Below are 15,007 nucleotides of genomic sequence, written 5' to 3'. Positions count from 1 at the left end.
AAGTGACTATTTTAGTATTATAATGAAGGGTGTCAATTGGGTACGGAATCGGGTATACGGTTCAGATCCGGTTTGGTTCCAAGCAGTGGTAGTGGGATCCATATTCGTATCAAGTCCCAGAACGGTTCTAGAATTGGATACTCTATCTGTTTCTAGATGGTTCGATTCGGATCTGGTTATAATTCGATTCTTGTGTTCGGTTCTTACCTGGTTATTACATCCGATTACTATATCCAATTTAAATTTGGTTATGCCATTCGGTTCTCGTTTGATTTTGATATTCGCTAGACAAAACAAAGCAAAAGTTTGAGATCAAAATATATGACTTGCTTAAGTAAAAGAAATATTGATAGAATATTTTAATTGAAGGATTAAGTTAACTACGTAATCGTCAATTAGAGTCTTTTAAACTTGATAAAATATTAGGGTTTTATGTGTATTTTTAAGGCGGACATTTGGTCTGGATCCGAATAGATCCGCCGAATAGGTGGGTAGATCCGGATCCAATCCGAACCGAATTATAAAGACATTTTCAGATCCAGGACTTAACCATATTAAATTTGGTCCGAATCCGGATTCGGTTTTTGGCTACTAGTTACTCATTGACACCCTTAATTTTTTTTTTTATTATTATTATTATTTTGTAGAAAGAGGGCTATTCATTCATGCACGCCCAACGCCAGAAAAAAACGAAACATAAACTGGATAAATAGCATGACAAGCACAAGGAACCCGTACACAGTACCCGGAACCAAGGAGTGGAAATCGACCCGATCACACATGCTATTGACCGGGTCATCCAGACTAGGGGATGGGTAACAACCACATCCCTAGATAATTTGCTATTAACATAGCTTACATAATAAAGTGCATACACTAACGTGCCATATAAATAGACCCCATCTTTATGACGCTTGCCAGACAAAACACTGAAATCTTGGTTACCCATGACAGACAGACAGCTGACACAGAGGTAGGAAGCCAACAAGGGTCACAGGTAGCATGCGGCAGGTTCGTGACACCCTAATTATAATATAATATTATTTTGTATTATATTGGTATTATAATGTATTAATATATTATGATAAATTAGTATCTAAATTTGGATCGGTTTCAGTCAAATCGAAGGTTCCTATGCTAGAACTGAAACCAAACCGAACCAAATTCAGTAACTACATTTCAGATCCGGTCATCCGGATTATATTCAAATTTCATTCAGTTAGATTCGGTCTGATTCCAGTTTCTAATTTGACACCCTTAGCTGCATGTGAGTTTCAAATCTTTTCTTCAAAGGGGTCAAGAATTTACATATACTCCACTACTTCATGAAGACTACCTCGTCCACGGGCCCAAGTATATAGGCCCAGGCCCAGAGTCATTGACTTTGGACAGTCTGGACCAACTGGCAATGGGCCAATAGCGCGGGAGACTGGAGGGAGCCAATGCTAACAGTCTCGTTTTATGTTGAATGAATGATAGTATATATGAATTTACCAAAAAAAAGATTGGTAGTATATATACCTGCCTAACCACCAACCCAAGTCCTCTGCGAGCGAGCGTCTGTTGCAATTTCTATCGGGAATCCGAAGCCGATTTGGTCAGCAGAAGAGCAAGCATGAGTTACGAAAGGGTTCCTCAAGAGTCATACCCTCCACCAGGTACGAAAGATCTCTTCAACTTCATTCGCTTTTCCGTTTCTCCTTTTCCCCAATTTTCTCTTCTCTAGTGGTTTAGATTTAATTATGCGCTTTTCATTTCTGACTTTGAAAATTGAAATTTGGAGGAAGTTCATCTGTCTTCGGGGTTCAGAATGTGAGATTGAAGAATCCTTGGCTACTTGAATTGACTTCTAATTTGAGGAATTTTCTCGTGGGTGTGTTTTCATTTCAGGGTACTCGTCTCCTTATCCACCACCGCAGCAGGGTTACCCTCCACCGCCGCCTCCTGGATATCCTGGGTATCCACCACCGCCTCCTCCTGGGTATCCTGGCTATCCACCACCACCCTCACCGTCTCCATACCCACCACCGCCTCCTCCTGGCTATCAGGGTTACTTCAATGGAGGATACCCTCCCCCACCCCCACCTCCGCCACCCCAGCAATACCAATACGACGATCAGTCTGGCTGTACCTCATTCCTTCAAGGCTGGTACGTCAATCTCTTCCTCCCACACCTCTCCATTTTGCAGCTCCAGCTTTAGAGTTTAAATTTTTGATCCCTCAGAAATTAAATTGTAGAAAAGTAATTGAGAAGGATGAAGAAACTACAGCCCCTAATAAAGAGAGGCTTTCCTTAATTTTTTTTTTTTTTCTATTCTGAAAATCTGGTTGCAAATCGATAGCCGCAAAAATTATGTCATCTCTTACCTAACTATTCCCAGAATTGCTAAAGTCTTGAGAGGCGACTTTATCTCCATTATATTGAAACACTAATTTTGAGGACCTACATAGTTTTATTTTATTTTTTAATTTCTGAATCTAAACATAATTGAATATGAGTAAGAAGGAATTTTCCAATTATAGCTGTCATATACTTATTATAGTTCTATCTCATTTGAGTCAAGTGCGTTCTCAAGGTTGAAAACTACGATGCCAAATTTCGATGTATCTGCCTGTCCACAACTATCAAATGAAATTTTCATTGAGAACAGCTATTGTGAAACATGGGAACAGTAGCTAGTCATTTTTGCTCCAACAGAAAATTCAGCTGTTACGTGAGATCCCGAACAGGCTTTATGGATAACTAGTGATTCAATCAACCTGAAACTTTTTACCTCTTATTACATTGTAGTTGTGTTGTTGGAATGTCGGGATAAAGTTCATTTTGAACTAGTGATCAATCTATTAGTCAAAGTAGGCAGTGCTTGAGACAATCTCCCTCCTCTAGAACGTCTCCTGTTACTTTTGACTTATATTCAACAGCAGTCACTGCATTTAAATTCTATTTAACAATTTTTTCTTTTTTGTTTCTTGAACTCTTTCCTACTTCTTGAAATTGCCTGCTCTTGCATTCTTCCATTGTTGTCTAGCTGGCCTAAAACCAATTCTCACAATCATCGAATAAATGAAAAATCAATCTTTTAAAAGGGGAAATGTTTCACTGAATGCAACTGGACCTTCCAAGAACCCTCAGATACTTAAAATTCTCTATTCCAGTTGCAAAGTTGAACCCAAGTACACTACCCTCTTAGCCTTCTGTAAGTATTTTCAAAATGTTTATTATCTTAAAAGGCCAAATTATCATGTCCTAGGGAAACACAGTCCTTCAAATTTAGAACTGAGAGCAAGCGCTTATAAAATCCTTGAACTTAGTGCTTGAGATTGTGTTTTGATTAGACTTCAATCCACGGGGTTTAGGAGCCTGATTGGAGGTAAATTGCCTAGGAAGGACATGCGCACACCCAAAGTGTGTGTGTGTGTGTGTGAGAGAGAGAGAGAGAGACACGTCTTTGGGTCCTCTCTCGACCACAAATAACATTTCAGTCTGGAGCTCTTGCATCCTTGCTGTTGCCCCTGATCTCACTTTTGCCCTCCTGATATTTGGGCTACCACAACTGGTTTTTTCTTATATTTTTGCCAAATTTAGACATTTCAAGCTATAAGCTGATTGATATTTAGAATAATTTTTTTCCCAGAAATATTGTATCAGAATTCATTGATTTGTTGATTGGTTTGGATGAATTTTATTTTCTACAGTAAGAAATTTTGGTGAGAGTTTATTGGTTTTGGACTATTGTTTTGTGAGATACTAGTCATATATATTTGTAATTTTTTGTAATAATCCTACATCGGATGTGAGTAGCTCAATGTGGAGATTTATAGGAAGTTGGGCACCTTCTCTTTAACTGCTACCTTTTAAGGATGAGTTCTACCCAAGTCCTAACAAGTGGTATTAAAGCCAAGGTTGGGGCAGTGCCAGGGCGTGACCAACCCATTGTGCCTCCGAAGATGAAATTGAAGAAGATCTCAGTGGCTCCCATGTGGAGGGGGAGATTGTTGGGGTTCCATGCGAAAGGATGAAGTAATAATCCCACATCGGATGTGAGTAGCTCGGTGTGGAGACTTACATTTACTTGGGTACCCTGTCCTTTATGGCTAGCTTGTAAGGATAAATTCTACCCAAGTCCCAACATTGTATACATTATAAGTTTTATTAATATCGAATCAGAATTTTTTGGTTGGGACCCGGGTGTAGTGAAAAGTGGGAAGGGTTAGCTAGGGTGTCCCCCTCTACGCGATGCGCCGCGTCGTAGCCCTGATGCAGTGACAAGTAGGCAAGGATTCTCGCACTGTGGAAGAGTACGGGTAAAAAAGTTAGTCCAAAAGCGTAGGATTAGATTAGCATCTTGGAACATTGGATCATTAACAGGTAAGAGTCTAGAATTGATAGATGTTAGCCGCGTCAACACTTTAATGCGGGGACAAGTAGGCAAGGATTCTCGCACCATGGATGAGTAGGGGTAGAAAAGCTAGTCCAAAAGCATAGGATTAGATTAGCATCTTGGAACATTAGAACTTTAACAGGTAAGAATTTAGAATTGTTAGATGTTATGAGGAGGAGGAGGATTAACATAACCTGTATTCAAGAGACTAGATGGAAGGGTAAAAAAACTAAGGAGTTGGACGACTTTAAACTTTGGTATACGGTGGATAAAAGTAATAGAAATGGAGTGGGCATAGTAGTGGATAAAATTTTAAAGAATGATGTGGTTGATGTTAAAAGATTCGGAGATAGGACTATATCTATCATACTTGTGTTGGAGAAAGCGGTTGTCAATATAATTAGCGCTTAAGCACCTCAAGTAGGATTGTTTAAAAGTAGTAAGTTACAATTGTGGTAACACATGGATGGATTAGTGCAAGGTTTTAGTCAAGGAGAAAAGATTATTATAGGGGGTGATCTGAATGGACATGTTGGGAAAGATCGTAGAGGCTATGAAGGTGTACATGGAGGATATGGTTTTGGAGAGAAGAATGAAGAGGGGATCTCAATTTAGATTTTGTCGTGGCTTATGATCTATCCATTGTAAACACTTACTTTGAAAATGTGAGGAGCATTTAGTTACCTTTAAAAGTGGACATCATAGTAGCCAAATAAATTTTTTCCTAATTAGAAGCTCTGATATATTGTTATGTGAAGTCTGTAAGGTTATACCAAAGGAGAGCCTAACCACACAACATAGATTAGTGGTCTTGGATATATGTCTCACTACATAGAATCGTAAGATCTTTATAACAATCTGAGTACAAAGGAAGGGGAACAAGCTGTTTATAAGATAGTTAAAGTGAGGGAAAGGAAGAGTAGAGATCTCGACCATGTTAGATGTATTAAAAGTGGAGATGATAAAGTACTAATAAGGGATGAGGACATTAAGAAAAGATGGGATGGTCATTTCTGTAGCCTACTAAATGAAGGCACTTCAAGTAATAGTGTTCCGGAAGACTGTCTTACCCATCAAGACACCACATGATGTAGATATATACGGCGAATTAGGGTGTCTAAAGTAAGAGAAGCTTTAAGGAGGATGAATGTAGGCAAGGCACAAGGTCCAGATGAGATCCCAATAGAAGTGTGGAAGAGCTTAGGAATTTATGGTTTATCTTAGCTAACCTAGTTGTGTAATAAGATTATGAGCAAAAGGAAAATGCCAGATGAATGGAGGAGAAGCATTGTGGTTCCGATTTACAAAAATAAAGGTGATATTCAAAGTTGCAATAACAATAGAGGCATAAAATTAATGAGTCATACTATGAGATCATGGGAGAGGGTTATGGAAACCGACAAGAAACTACCATTACAGAGAACCTATTTAGTTTTATGCTAGGAAGATCCACGACTGAAGCTCTTTAACTAATTAGGAGACTTATGGAAAGATTTAGAGATTGTAAAAAGGATCTCCATATGGTCTTTATTAACCTAGAAAAAGCTTATGACAGAGTTCCTAGGGAGTTAATCTGGCGATTACTAGAGAAGAGAAGTGTTTCAAGTAAATATGTGGACATAATTAAAGATATGTATGATGGTGCGGTGACCAAGGTTCAAAAACTCGTCTCGACCAGCTCGAGATGACTGAGATAATGTAATATATTTTTTTTTTTGGTTTGATGTTTCAGTGTACAAATGGCCATAGTTGGCTCCAAAACTTTAAGGGAAGCTTGTTTTAGGCTTAATAAACATATTTAAATCTTCAAATTGTATTGAAAAAAAAAACACTTAATTTGTTGTTTTGGATTTGTACCCTTGGTTGGCAGTAAACGTCGAACCCTTAATGTAATATTTCCTATTCTACACATTGTTTGAGCGTTATGAGACATAATTGGCAAGTAAAACAAGTAAATTATGCAACAATGGATGAAGACACATAATATTGAATATTTATTTAAGAAATAGTTAAAGACTTAAAGTTTCTACTACAAAGTACAATGAAGTGAATAATGCATATTACTGATTATATAGACACCCAACCCAAGTACAGTGAACAATACATAAATCATAGACACCCTAGTCTTCCACACCCCAACATTTTAAATATTTGGTAACCCTCCATTGTGTATACCAGTAGTATTGACTATTGGAGTGATGATGTGGCAAAAAAAAAAAAGATCTAAGCTTTCCCCCCATCTCTAGGTCCAAACCCACGAAATTGGCAAGTTTAGTTCGAAATTTCGAACTTAGGGTCGAGTTGCTGTCTATTTATAAGGTGGTTTGTACCATTTCGGCGAGACTGTACAAAAATGTACCAAAATATCGTCGAAATTTCGGTTGAGGTTTTCGAAACAATGTCGATTTGAAATCTTGATTTCAGCTCAAGATTCTTGAGTTTTCCGAGATCTCGACGAGTTTTAGAACTATGACGGTGACAAGTGTAAGAATGGTGGGGGGGCAAGGTAGTGAATTACCAATTACAATTGGGTTACATCAAGGATCGGCTTTAAACCCTTATTTGTTTGCGCTTATCATGTATGACTTAATCAAAGACATTCAAGATGAGGTTCATTAGTGTAATGCTTTTTTGTTGATGATATTGTTGTGGTGGATTAGATAAGCAAGGATTAACGCCAAGTTGGAGTTATAGTGAGCAACCTTGGAATCAAAAGGTTTTAACATAAGTAGAACGAAGACGGAGTATATGGTGTGTAATTTTGGTTACACTAGGACAGATAATGAGGTGGTGAAAATTGATGAGAGGGAGATTCCGCAAAGTGATTATCTCAATCATAAATAAATAAGGTGATATAGAGGATGATGTTTCACAGAGAATTAAAATAGAATGGATGAAGTGGAGAGGTGCGTCCGGAGTGTTGAGTGATCGGCATATTTCTTTAAAACTTAAAAAGGAAATTTTATAGGACAGTTATACGACCGACTATGATGTATGGTGCGGAATGTTGGCAAGATAAGAAGAGCATCATATAGATAAACTCAGTGTAGCGGAGATGAGGATGTTGAGTAGCAAAACTAGGAAGGATAAAGTATGGAATGATCATATTAGAGCTGGTTTGGGAGTAGTAGCTCCGATACATGATATGCTACGAGAAAGTCGTTTGAGGTGGCGTGGCCATGTTCAACAGAGGCCTTTGGATGCTCTAATACGGATGAGTAATTTGATTCAGATTGAAGGAACTAAAACAGCAAGGGGCAGACCTAAAATGACCTTAGGAGAAGTGGTGAGGAAAGACATGCATAGCTTAGGCCTTGTATCAAGTATGTCCTCAAATAGAGCTGATTGGAGGGAAAGGATTCATGTAGCTGACCTCATTTAGTTGGGATAATGCTGAAATGTTGTTGTTGTTGTTGTCAGATTTTTTTGTGGTGGGACATATTGAGTTGGAATTTGTTGTTTAGTTTGGAAGTATTTTATTTTTCACATTAAGAAATTTTGGTGTGACATTCTATTGGGTTTTCAGATTTTGCATAGTACTGCTTTTTTGGGATGCTAATCTAATATTGGTTTCTGAAAAGTGCTCTTCCCTCCAACCAACCCCCTCCAGATAGCATAGTACCGCTTTTTTATAATAGGCTATATTTATTCAGTTAAAAACTTGAGTTTTCCAATCTCTTGTTTTTATTAGATCATGTGAAGGTTAAAGCACCTGCACCACATTGTTTCTGGTTACAGGACACAACGCTCTCTCTCTCTCTCTCTCTAGATATAATTCTGTTGCCATTAGAGAAGCAGAACTACTGAGCTGTTGGACTGTTTATTATTATTGCTTTGCATTCTGCACTGATTTTGAGTGATAGTTAATCTCAACAGTTGTAGGAAATCTATGAATAAAGAAGATTCGAAAATTATAAATTTAATCTGAGATGGAACATAGATGGTAGGTCAGCGCACAAGACGGAAGAAAATGACATACCTTCTGCTACCCTTGGAATTTGATTGCATTTCTATATATTGGGTTGTGGAAAAAGTGAAGTGGCTAAGCTGATGAGAGTTTCAAAGTACTGGCATCACAGAGTGTTTAAACACATTTGCATGCTACTTTTTTCATTTTTGAGATAAGATTTGATTTAAAGGACACTTTGTGAATGGTAGTATTTCAGTTGTCTATTTGCTAAGTTAACTAATTTTTTTTCTTTCTTATTTCAAACTTCCTAGTGGTTGGATGTTTCAAATATGTTTTTTTTCCTTCTCTGATGACTTGAAACAACTAAAATGTGGCATGTGAATAGGGTTTAAGCCCATTCCCATCTCTGCAAAACCAGGGATGTGTGTGTGTGTGTGTGTGAGAGAGAGAGAGAGAGAGAGAGAGAGTCATACGTTTTCCAGATCTTTAACCACTGTCATCTATATGAAGAACACATCTCCACCACCATTCCCATCTCTATGTGAATGAAGAATCCTCCCTCCCCCCATAGTGTACTCTTTTTTTTTCTCCCCCACCTCAGGGAAGCTTGCCATGTCCTTCTCTTTTCCTCATATGAAGAAAGGCTTCTCCCTTCCAAGAATGCAGATCAGTTTCTTCTGTGTGATGGGTGTTAATTCTACTCCTGCCCCCTTTTCTTTAGTCTCATTCTCTTGTTCTTGGGAAACAAAATATATGTTCATGTGTGGAGGTGTTTGTGGCTGTATTTACATACAAGTAAGGCATTTGAAATTTAATGTTCCACTTTTTCTGAATATGTTTGCTTGAATCTATGTTTGGATATATTTATTCAGCGTCTTCTATTCTGTATTTTAATTCAAATTTGAACCTCAATGGCTGAATTTTCAGCCATGTTTTTCAATTGAAGTTCTGAACTAGATTTGGAACTACTTCCAGTATTTTCTGCTGCCAAACTCCAAACCACAATGCTCAGATTAGCTAAAATCTGTGGTGTGTGCTCTGGTGTTATTTGTAATGATGTAAATATCATTTGAATCTCTTTCAGTAGTAACCTGATTCATTTATTTTCATTTTCCAGTTTGGCTGCACTTTGTTGCTGTTGTGTGTTGGAGGAGTGCTGCTTCTAAGCCTTTTTTGAGGCCTCAACTCTGATGTACATGGGATGTAGTAGTTGCTGCTGTTGATATTCACAACCTATTGTGTTTGATATTCTGTTAAAACCCTGTTTTCCATTTAATTTAATATGGAGATTTATGTTTATGCATGAAATTTATCGATAATAACAATGAACTTAATTCTTACATGTCTACGTTTTTCTTAATAGCTCATTCATTCTAAGAACCATAAGCAAGAATTTTGATTCCTGGCTGGGTTAGTGGATTGGAGAATGGAGAGGGTTCTTGAGCACAAGTTCTGTTATCATTGGAGACCTAAGCAAACAAGTTTTAGATGTACGACTCACAATATGAAACGGCCAGCCATCTGGCCGTGTTTGAGAGAGAGAGAGAGAGAGCGAGAGAGAGGTGGTTTCTTTCCTTTCCTGTTAGCAGTTCTGTAAATTCGGCTTCATAAATTTTTTAGGGCAGACGATTCAAGCTGCTAAAGATTGGTCACAACAAGATTTTTCCAATAACTTAAAGATTTGGATTAATTGAATTAGCTAAGACAAAATGAAAGTAAATGATAGCAATTATGGAAGATAAAATAATAATTTTATGGAAAAAGAGGTTATGTAATTATAGGGGTGCTGTTTTCTGGCTGGGACGCAGGGGCCACGCTGTGCACGCGGTGGCACAAAAGGAGGGGCCGGAATGTCCGCCATACATGAGGGCATGGTGGTCATTCTAGCCCCTGTTGTGTGTGGGCGTGGCCCCTGCATCCCACGTAGAAAACTTTCACCCTTATAATAAATTCAAGCTCATAATATAATAAATTCCGGTAAATCTTAATGAATGCTATAATGTTGATGGAAGAAAGAAATGGGACTATTTCTTTGCTGGAAGGAAGCAATCTAAGATATATATAAACATTATTTGAAGACTAAATCAGAGACATATACTCAGGAATTATCAATTTTTTATGCTATAGAGAACCTGAAAAAAAAAAATTCTAGTTCAGGAACAGATTGATAGTTTTAGCGTGCTACCGTTTCTTATTTTTGCCACTGGCTCTGGAATTAGGTTAGAACTATTGATCAAAATCTTATTTTTCTTTTCAGGGTTCTTTCCTGATTTCTGAATAGCCAAAGAATTTGTTCTGGAATTGCACTTCAGTTGGCTACCAGAATCAAATTCTCCAGGCCCTTCTTAATTTGGCCGAATTGAAATTGAACCGCAGAGGCAAGGCTGCTTCGTCCGGTTCACTATCGGTGCAATACTGCTCACCTGGTTCAGGAATTTTTTATAGTTACAAGATTCTCAAAAGGTGAAAGTCCGAATTAACAACCACAGTTTCCTTTTCTGACTTCTGCTATTTTCTTATAGCGCATGTTTCAGTTCTCTATGAGGAGTATAGTAACTTAAACAATTGTGTTGCTCAAAGTATAGCTTTCGCATTTTTGCCATTATTGCCATTAAAGCTTCTGTTCATCCTTTCCCTGTCTCATGCTTCTGTTTCTGCTTTTGTTGGCCTACAAAGGCAGGGAGAGGGGGAGGAAGATGCAGAGGCCAGGACAGGAGAGAGAGATGCAGGGACAACGGTGATCACAGAGAAACTCTGACAGCGACTACAGTGCCAAGGATGGTACTCTGGCTTTCTCTACCATAGCTCAAATTAACCTTTTGCCCATGTTTACAAGTTTCTGTTAACTTAGCAAAAACCCAAATTATATAGATGAATAGTTCCCTTAATTATAAGGACTAGATACAGCAGAGACTATTATTTACCGTCTGGAAAGGTGATGCAGCAATGCACCGTTGGATACTTAAAAAATGATCCTCCAAATATGCAACCAAGAGGAACTTATACTATAGAATTATTTCCCAAAATCAAAATTCCTAATACTTGTAGTTATAAAAGTTTGGATCATGATTTTCGAACAAAACTTTGCTGCTACCTAGGTAGACAGCAGGAACATTTTTGCTACCCTCTGCTGGCAGCCATGGAAATGAGATCTAAAAAGGGTACTTCAGAAAATACAAAAACCTGAGAGGTTATTTATGAACCAAAGGTGAAGTGAATTATTCTATTTCCTTTACTGTCAGCAACAGCAAATTTTTTTCCGTGATTTTCATCACCTGAAGAGAGAATCTCGACCCGCATGATTAATGTCACTAAATGAGACTCCTGAAACAATGAAAAAAAAAAATAGTTCGGACTCTATCTATAAGGATGGGAATAATGATGAAGGGGTGGAAGTAATAATGAGATCATAGTGGTCGGTAAAGAGAAACAGTGAATGAAAGAAAAAAAAACCTTTACCTCTCCAAAGTACATACTGACAAATCAGCCCCCACATTCACTATATTGAAACATACAAATTAGTCAACCTACGTAGAAAACAAGATAAGTACCAAATGCCAATACCTTCTACAAATACAAATGAAGAGCTATCTACAATGTCCAGACAAAATCTGGTGCATCCCTCCTTGGTCCATCCAAAGTACGATAAACGTATACCTTCTCAACCTTTTGCCGATCATCAGGGTTCTCTTCCATCTGATCCTTTTCATTTATGATCTCCACATTGAGCCTAGGCATTTTCTGGGCCAGAGCCTTGCAGCCTCCAAAAGTAACATCACAGGACGACATCCAAAGGGATCGCATTGTTTCATACTTCCCTACGTCCGTTAGAAGTGCAACATCACCAAAGGGGCTATCTCGGATCTCCAGCTTCCTGAGGTACTTGCACCCATTTAGCACATATAGCATTCCCTTATCACTGTCGCCAGCAAATGCAATTGAAAGCATCTCCAACCTCTCAGCATACATTCCAATGTAAAGAAAAACCTGATCCGTAAGAAGGCCTGACAGTGACAACCGTCTGAGGCCCTTGCACGACTGAACAATCGCTCCAAATCCTTCATCCAGTGGCTGCAAAGTCACATGATCAGGTTTTTGAGGGTCAAGGATGCACAATCTGAAGCGGGTGAAATTGGGGCAGTTCTTGGCTACTGTAATTAGGGCTGCATTTGACATCTGGTGACAAAAATATAGCAGAGAATGAAGGTTCCGGCAACCCATAGATATGGCAACTAGGCCTTCTTCGGTTACAGCTGCACTTCCCCCACCATAGGGATCAGATGGAAACACCCTCAATTCCTGCAGTTCTTTACAAGTAGAAGCTACAACTCCTAGCCCTTTGTCTCCAATACAATCCAATATCTGCAAATATGATCACAACTTGATTACTATCTCAATATATAGAAAAGCACAGACAATTTTCAGAAAACATGTGTTAAGATATCCAACCCATAAGCGTTGAAGTTTCCGGCAATGGTGAATCAACTTGATGAGTTCGTTACCCTGAATACCCGGTGAATAACTCAAGTTCAAGGATGTCAAGTTCAAGCAGATGGGGTAAATTGCAGGCAGGCAACGAGGAGCAACATCCAAAAATCCAGACAAGCTCCTAACTGATTTACAATTGAGAACAGCGCTAGTAAGCTTCATGTAGTGCTCAGAATTAGGCTCCTGAACATAAGACCCTGTGCCCAAGTCCACCAGTTGCGGTGCCCGAGAGAGGATTTTGCAGAGATTTTCAAGTGGCACTGTCCGATTTAACCTCAGATTCTTGAGGTTCGGAGATCTAGCAACAAGCCTCTCCAGAGCACCCAAATTCACTTCTCCTTTGAGACATGAAAAATTCAGCGAGACCAATGTCGTGCAGCTATCAGGAAAACAGCTCAGCCACTGTCCCCTGCGATCCTCAACATCAATTTCTTGCAAGTCTAGCTCCTTCAGAACCCTACATATTTGAATAAATAACAACATCTTAGGGTATTACTCTTCGATTTCAACTTACATTGAACAAACACAAGAACATGCTCTACACCATCTTCGGCAAAGAATAAGGCAAATTATGGTAGCTCACAGTAAAAATAAAAACCTTCTGAGATTAAACAACATGCCATTAAATATTAGCACAGCAACAAAAAAAAAAAAAAAAAAAAAAACAGCAGGAAATAGCTGAGATTATCTCTCTCAATCTTTTTTTTTTTGGGGGGGGGGGTGTGGGAGGGTGGTGGGGGTTGCTGTGGGTCAGCAGCAGCTACAAGACATTCAATGGTGTCGCTAGTGCAACCAATCAACTAAAACATGGAATATAGAGTCCAAATCAGTATTGATTTTGCAACAATTAGAGACATTTGATTACCCAGTAAACGAGTTTTCTAATTAGAATGGTTAGAATTATTAGATGATCGTGACGACTGGTGAACTCATCCATCATTCCTCCTACATATTTGATAATCACATTTCGGAGGTCATAATCAAACAACAGATTGAATACTCAAAAACAAGTAGTAATACATGGAGAAGAAAATTGCATATTTCAAGCTAATAACAGTTACTACAAAACAATGCTGGAAAGCTAAAGATAGATAAATAAAGAATAGAGTGATAGACGATCTTACCTACAATTGGCAGCTATGGCTGCTAGGCCGTCTGTAGTAAATCCTTCACAACTAACCAGAACCAGAGACTTGAAGTTTGGGAACGACCGAGAAAGCAGTTCAAGGCTCTCATCGGAAACCACTATCCTCTTAAGCCTGAGCTCCTCGAGACCCGGATAGCTCTTAGCCATGGCCTCGATCCATGGATGCACGAAACCACCCCAATCATGAGGAACCAGATTGAAGTCGGCAAAATGTGGCTTTCCTTTCAACGTAAGAGCCTTAATTCTGGGAAACCTTGCAATTAATCTCTCTGGAGTAATGGCATAACAATTCCCTACAAAAACCCTCTGTCTACTCCATCTCTCCAACCTATACCAAGACTTGCAGACGAGAGACACCGCATTTCGATCCCGGTGCGAAAGGAAATCAAACATGTGCTCTACAACCTCTTCAGGGAAATAAGTCATCTTTCAACACGGAAGGATGAAAAACAGGAAAAAAAAACACACACACACACACACTCGACACAGATTTGAAGAAAATGATCTGCTCGAAGGAATCTAAGTGGTGACCTAGGGAGAAAATTTTCTGGTGTCGGCTCTTGCAAGATAAATAAATCACTGGGCTTTGTCACCCAAAAACCCTAACAGGTAAAAAAGAGAAAGAGAGTAAGACCAAGATTCAACAACCGAAACCTCCCAAAGCCTCTACTCAACAAGCTTATATACAACAGAAATTAAGATCTCAAGAAAAAATTATGCAATCTAGCGAGAGCCCCGCTTAGATCTGCCATGACGACTAGAAATCTTAACATCGAAAACCAGAGATCTACTGACCCAAAAGTACTTATGCTTCACATAAAACTACATAATAGGAAAATTCTCTTAAATCCCCTCCCTTACATTAGATCTACGCGGAAGATGAAAACTAAATCTCCATGGAGATATAATTTTAAAAAAGAAAATGAGATCTTCTTTTTCCAAGTTATCACCCATACATCAAAACGTGATGATTACAGTGATGAGAAACCTTCTGCAAGAGATAAAATTCATAGATCTGCATCTTAAAAATTTCCATTTCAAAAGGGAATGGAAAAAAATTATCCCAAAAGAAATCAGATC

The 15,007-nt window shown here is 38.6% G+C and overlaps 2 protein-coding genes across 4 annotated transcripts; one reads left to right on the top strand and one right to left on the bottom strand.

Moving 5' to 3' along the window:
* The first annotated feature begins 1,517 nt into the window (after positions 1-1,517).
* On the top strand, positions 1,518-9,585 carry LOC122654303 (cysteine-rich and transmembrane domain-containing protein WIH1). 3 transcript variants are annotated; one of them, XM_043848331.1, is made up of 4 exons: positions 1,531-1,658; positions 1,891-1,985; positions 2,022-2,149; positions 9,410-9,585. In XM_043848331.1, the coding sequence occupies exons 1-4, from the start codon at positions 1,616-1,618 to the stop codon at positions 9,456-9,458; spliced, it is 315 nt and encodes a 104-aa protein (XP_043704266.1). In that variant the 5' UTR covers positions 1,531-1,615; the 3' UTR covers positions 9,459-9,585. The 3 variants fall into 3 exon arrangements, with proteins under 3 accessions (XP_043704264.1, XP_043704266.1, XP_043704267.1); XM_043848329.1 differs by having other exon boundaries at positions 1,518-1,658; positions 1,891-2,149; XM_043848332.1 differs by having other exon boundaries at positions 1,534-1,658; positions 1,948-2,149.
* A 2,183-nt stretch (positions 9,586-11,768) lies between these two features.
* Positions 11,769-14,400, bottom strand: LOC122654301 (protein AUXIN SIGNALING F-BOX 2-like). Its single transcript, XM_043848327.1, has 3 exons — positions 13,905-14,400; positions 12,742-13,237; positions 11,769-12,654 (listed from the first exon to the last, which is right to left on the bottom strand). Exons 1-3 carry the CDS (start codon positions 14,351-14,353, stop codon positions 11,884-11,886), a joined length of 1,716 nt encoding a protein of 571 aa, XP_043704262.1. The 5' UTR covers positions 14,354-14,400; the 3' UTR covers positions 11,769-11,883.
* Positions 14,401-15,007: the final 607 nt, after the last annotated feature.

This window comes from Telopea speciosissima, chromosome 3, assembly GCF_018873765.1.
Source record: "Telopea speciosissima isolate NSW1024214 ecotype Mountain lineage chromosome 3, Tspe_v1, whole genome shotgun sequence".
NCBI classification, from domain to species: domain Eukaryota; kingdom Viridiplantae; phylum Streptophyta; class Magnoliopsida; order Proteales; family Proteaceae; genus Telopea; species Telopea speciosissima.
Note: the sequence above shows the minus strand (reverse complement) of the source record. Positions and strands in the feature narration are given on the sequence as shown.

What these genes read in the sequence shown, in the direction of transcription:
- LOC122654303 (XM_043848329.1), top strand. Translation starts at nt 1,616, where the DNA reads ATGAGTTACGAAAGGGTTCCTCAAGAGTCATACCCTCCACCAG. An exon ending in AGAGTCATACCCTCCACCAG is followed by an intron (nt 1,659 to 1,890) that starts GTACGAAAGATC and finishes TTTTCATTTCAG; the next exon opens with GGTACTCGTCTCCTTATCCA. An exon ending in ACCTCATTCCTTCAAGGCTG is followed by an intron (nt 2,150 to 9,409) that starts GTACGTCAATCT and finishes TTCATTTTCCAG; the next exon opens with TTTGGCTGCACTTTGTTGCT.
- LOC122654301 (XM_043848327.1), bottom strand. Translation starts at nt 14,353, where the DNA reads ATGACTTATTTCCCTGAAGAGGTTGTAGAGCACATGTTTGATTTCCTT. An exon ending in GCCATAGCTGCCAATTGTAG is followed by an intron (nt 13,238 to 13,904) that starts GTAAGATCGTCT and finishes TCAAATATGTAG; the next exon opens with GGTTCTGAAGGAGCTAGACT. An exon ending in GGAAACTTCAACGCTTATGG is followed by an intron (nt 12,655 to 12,741) that starts GTTGGATATCTT and finishes TCATATTTGCAG; the next exon opens with ATATTGGATTGTATTGGAGA.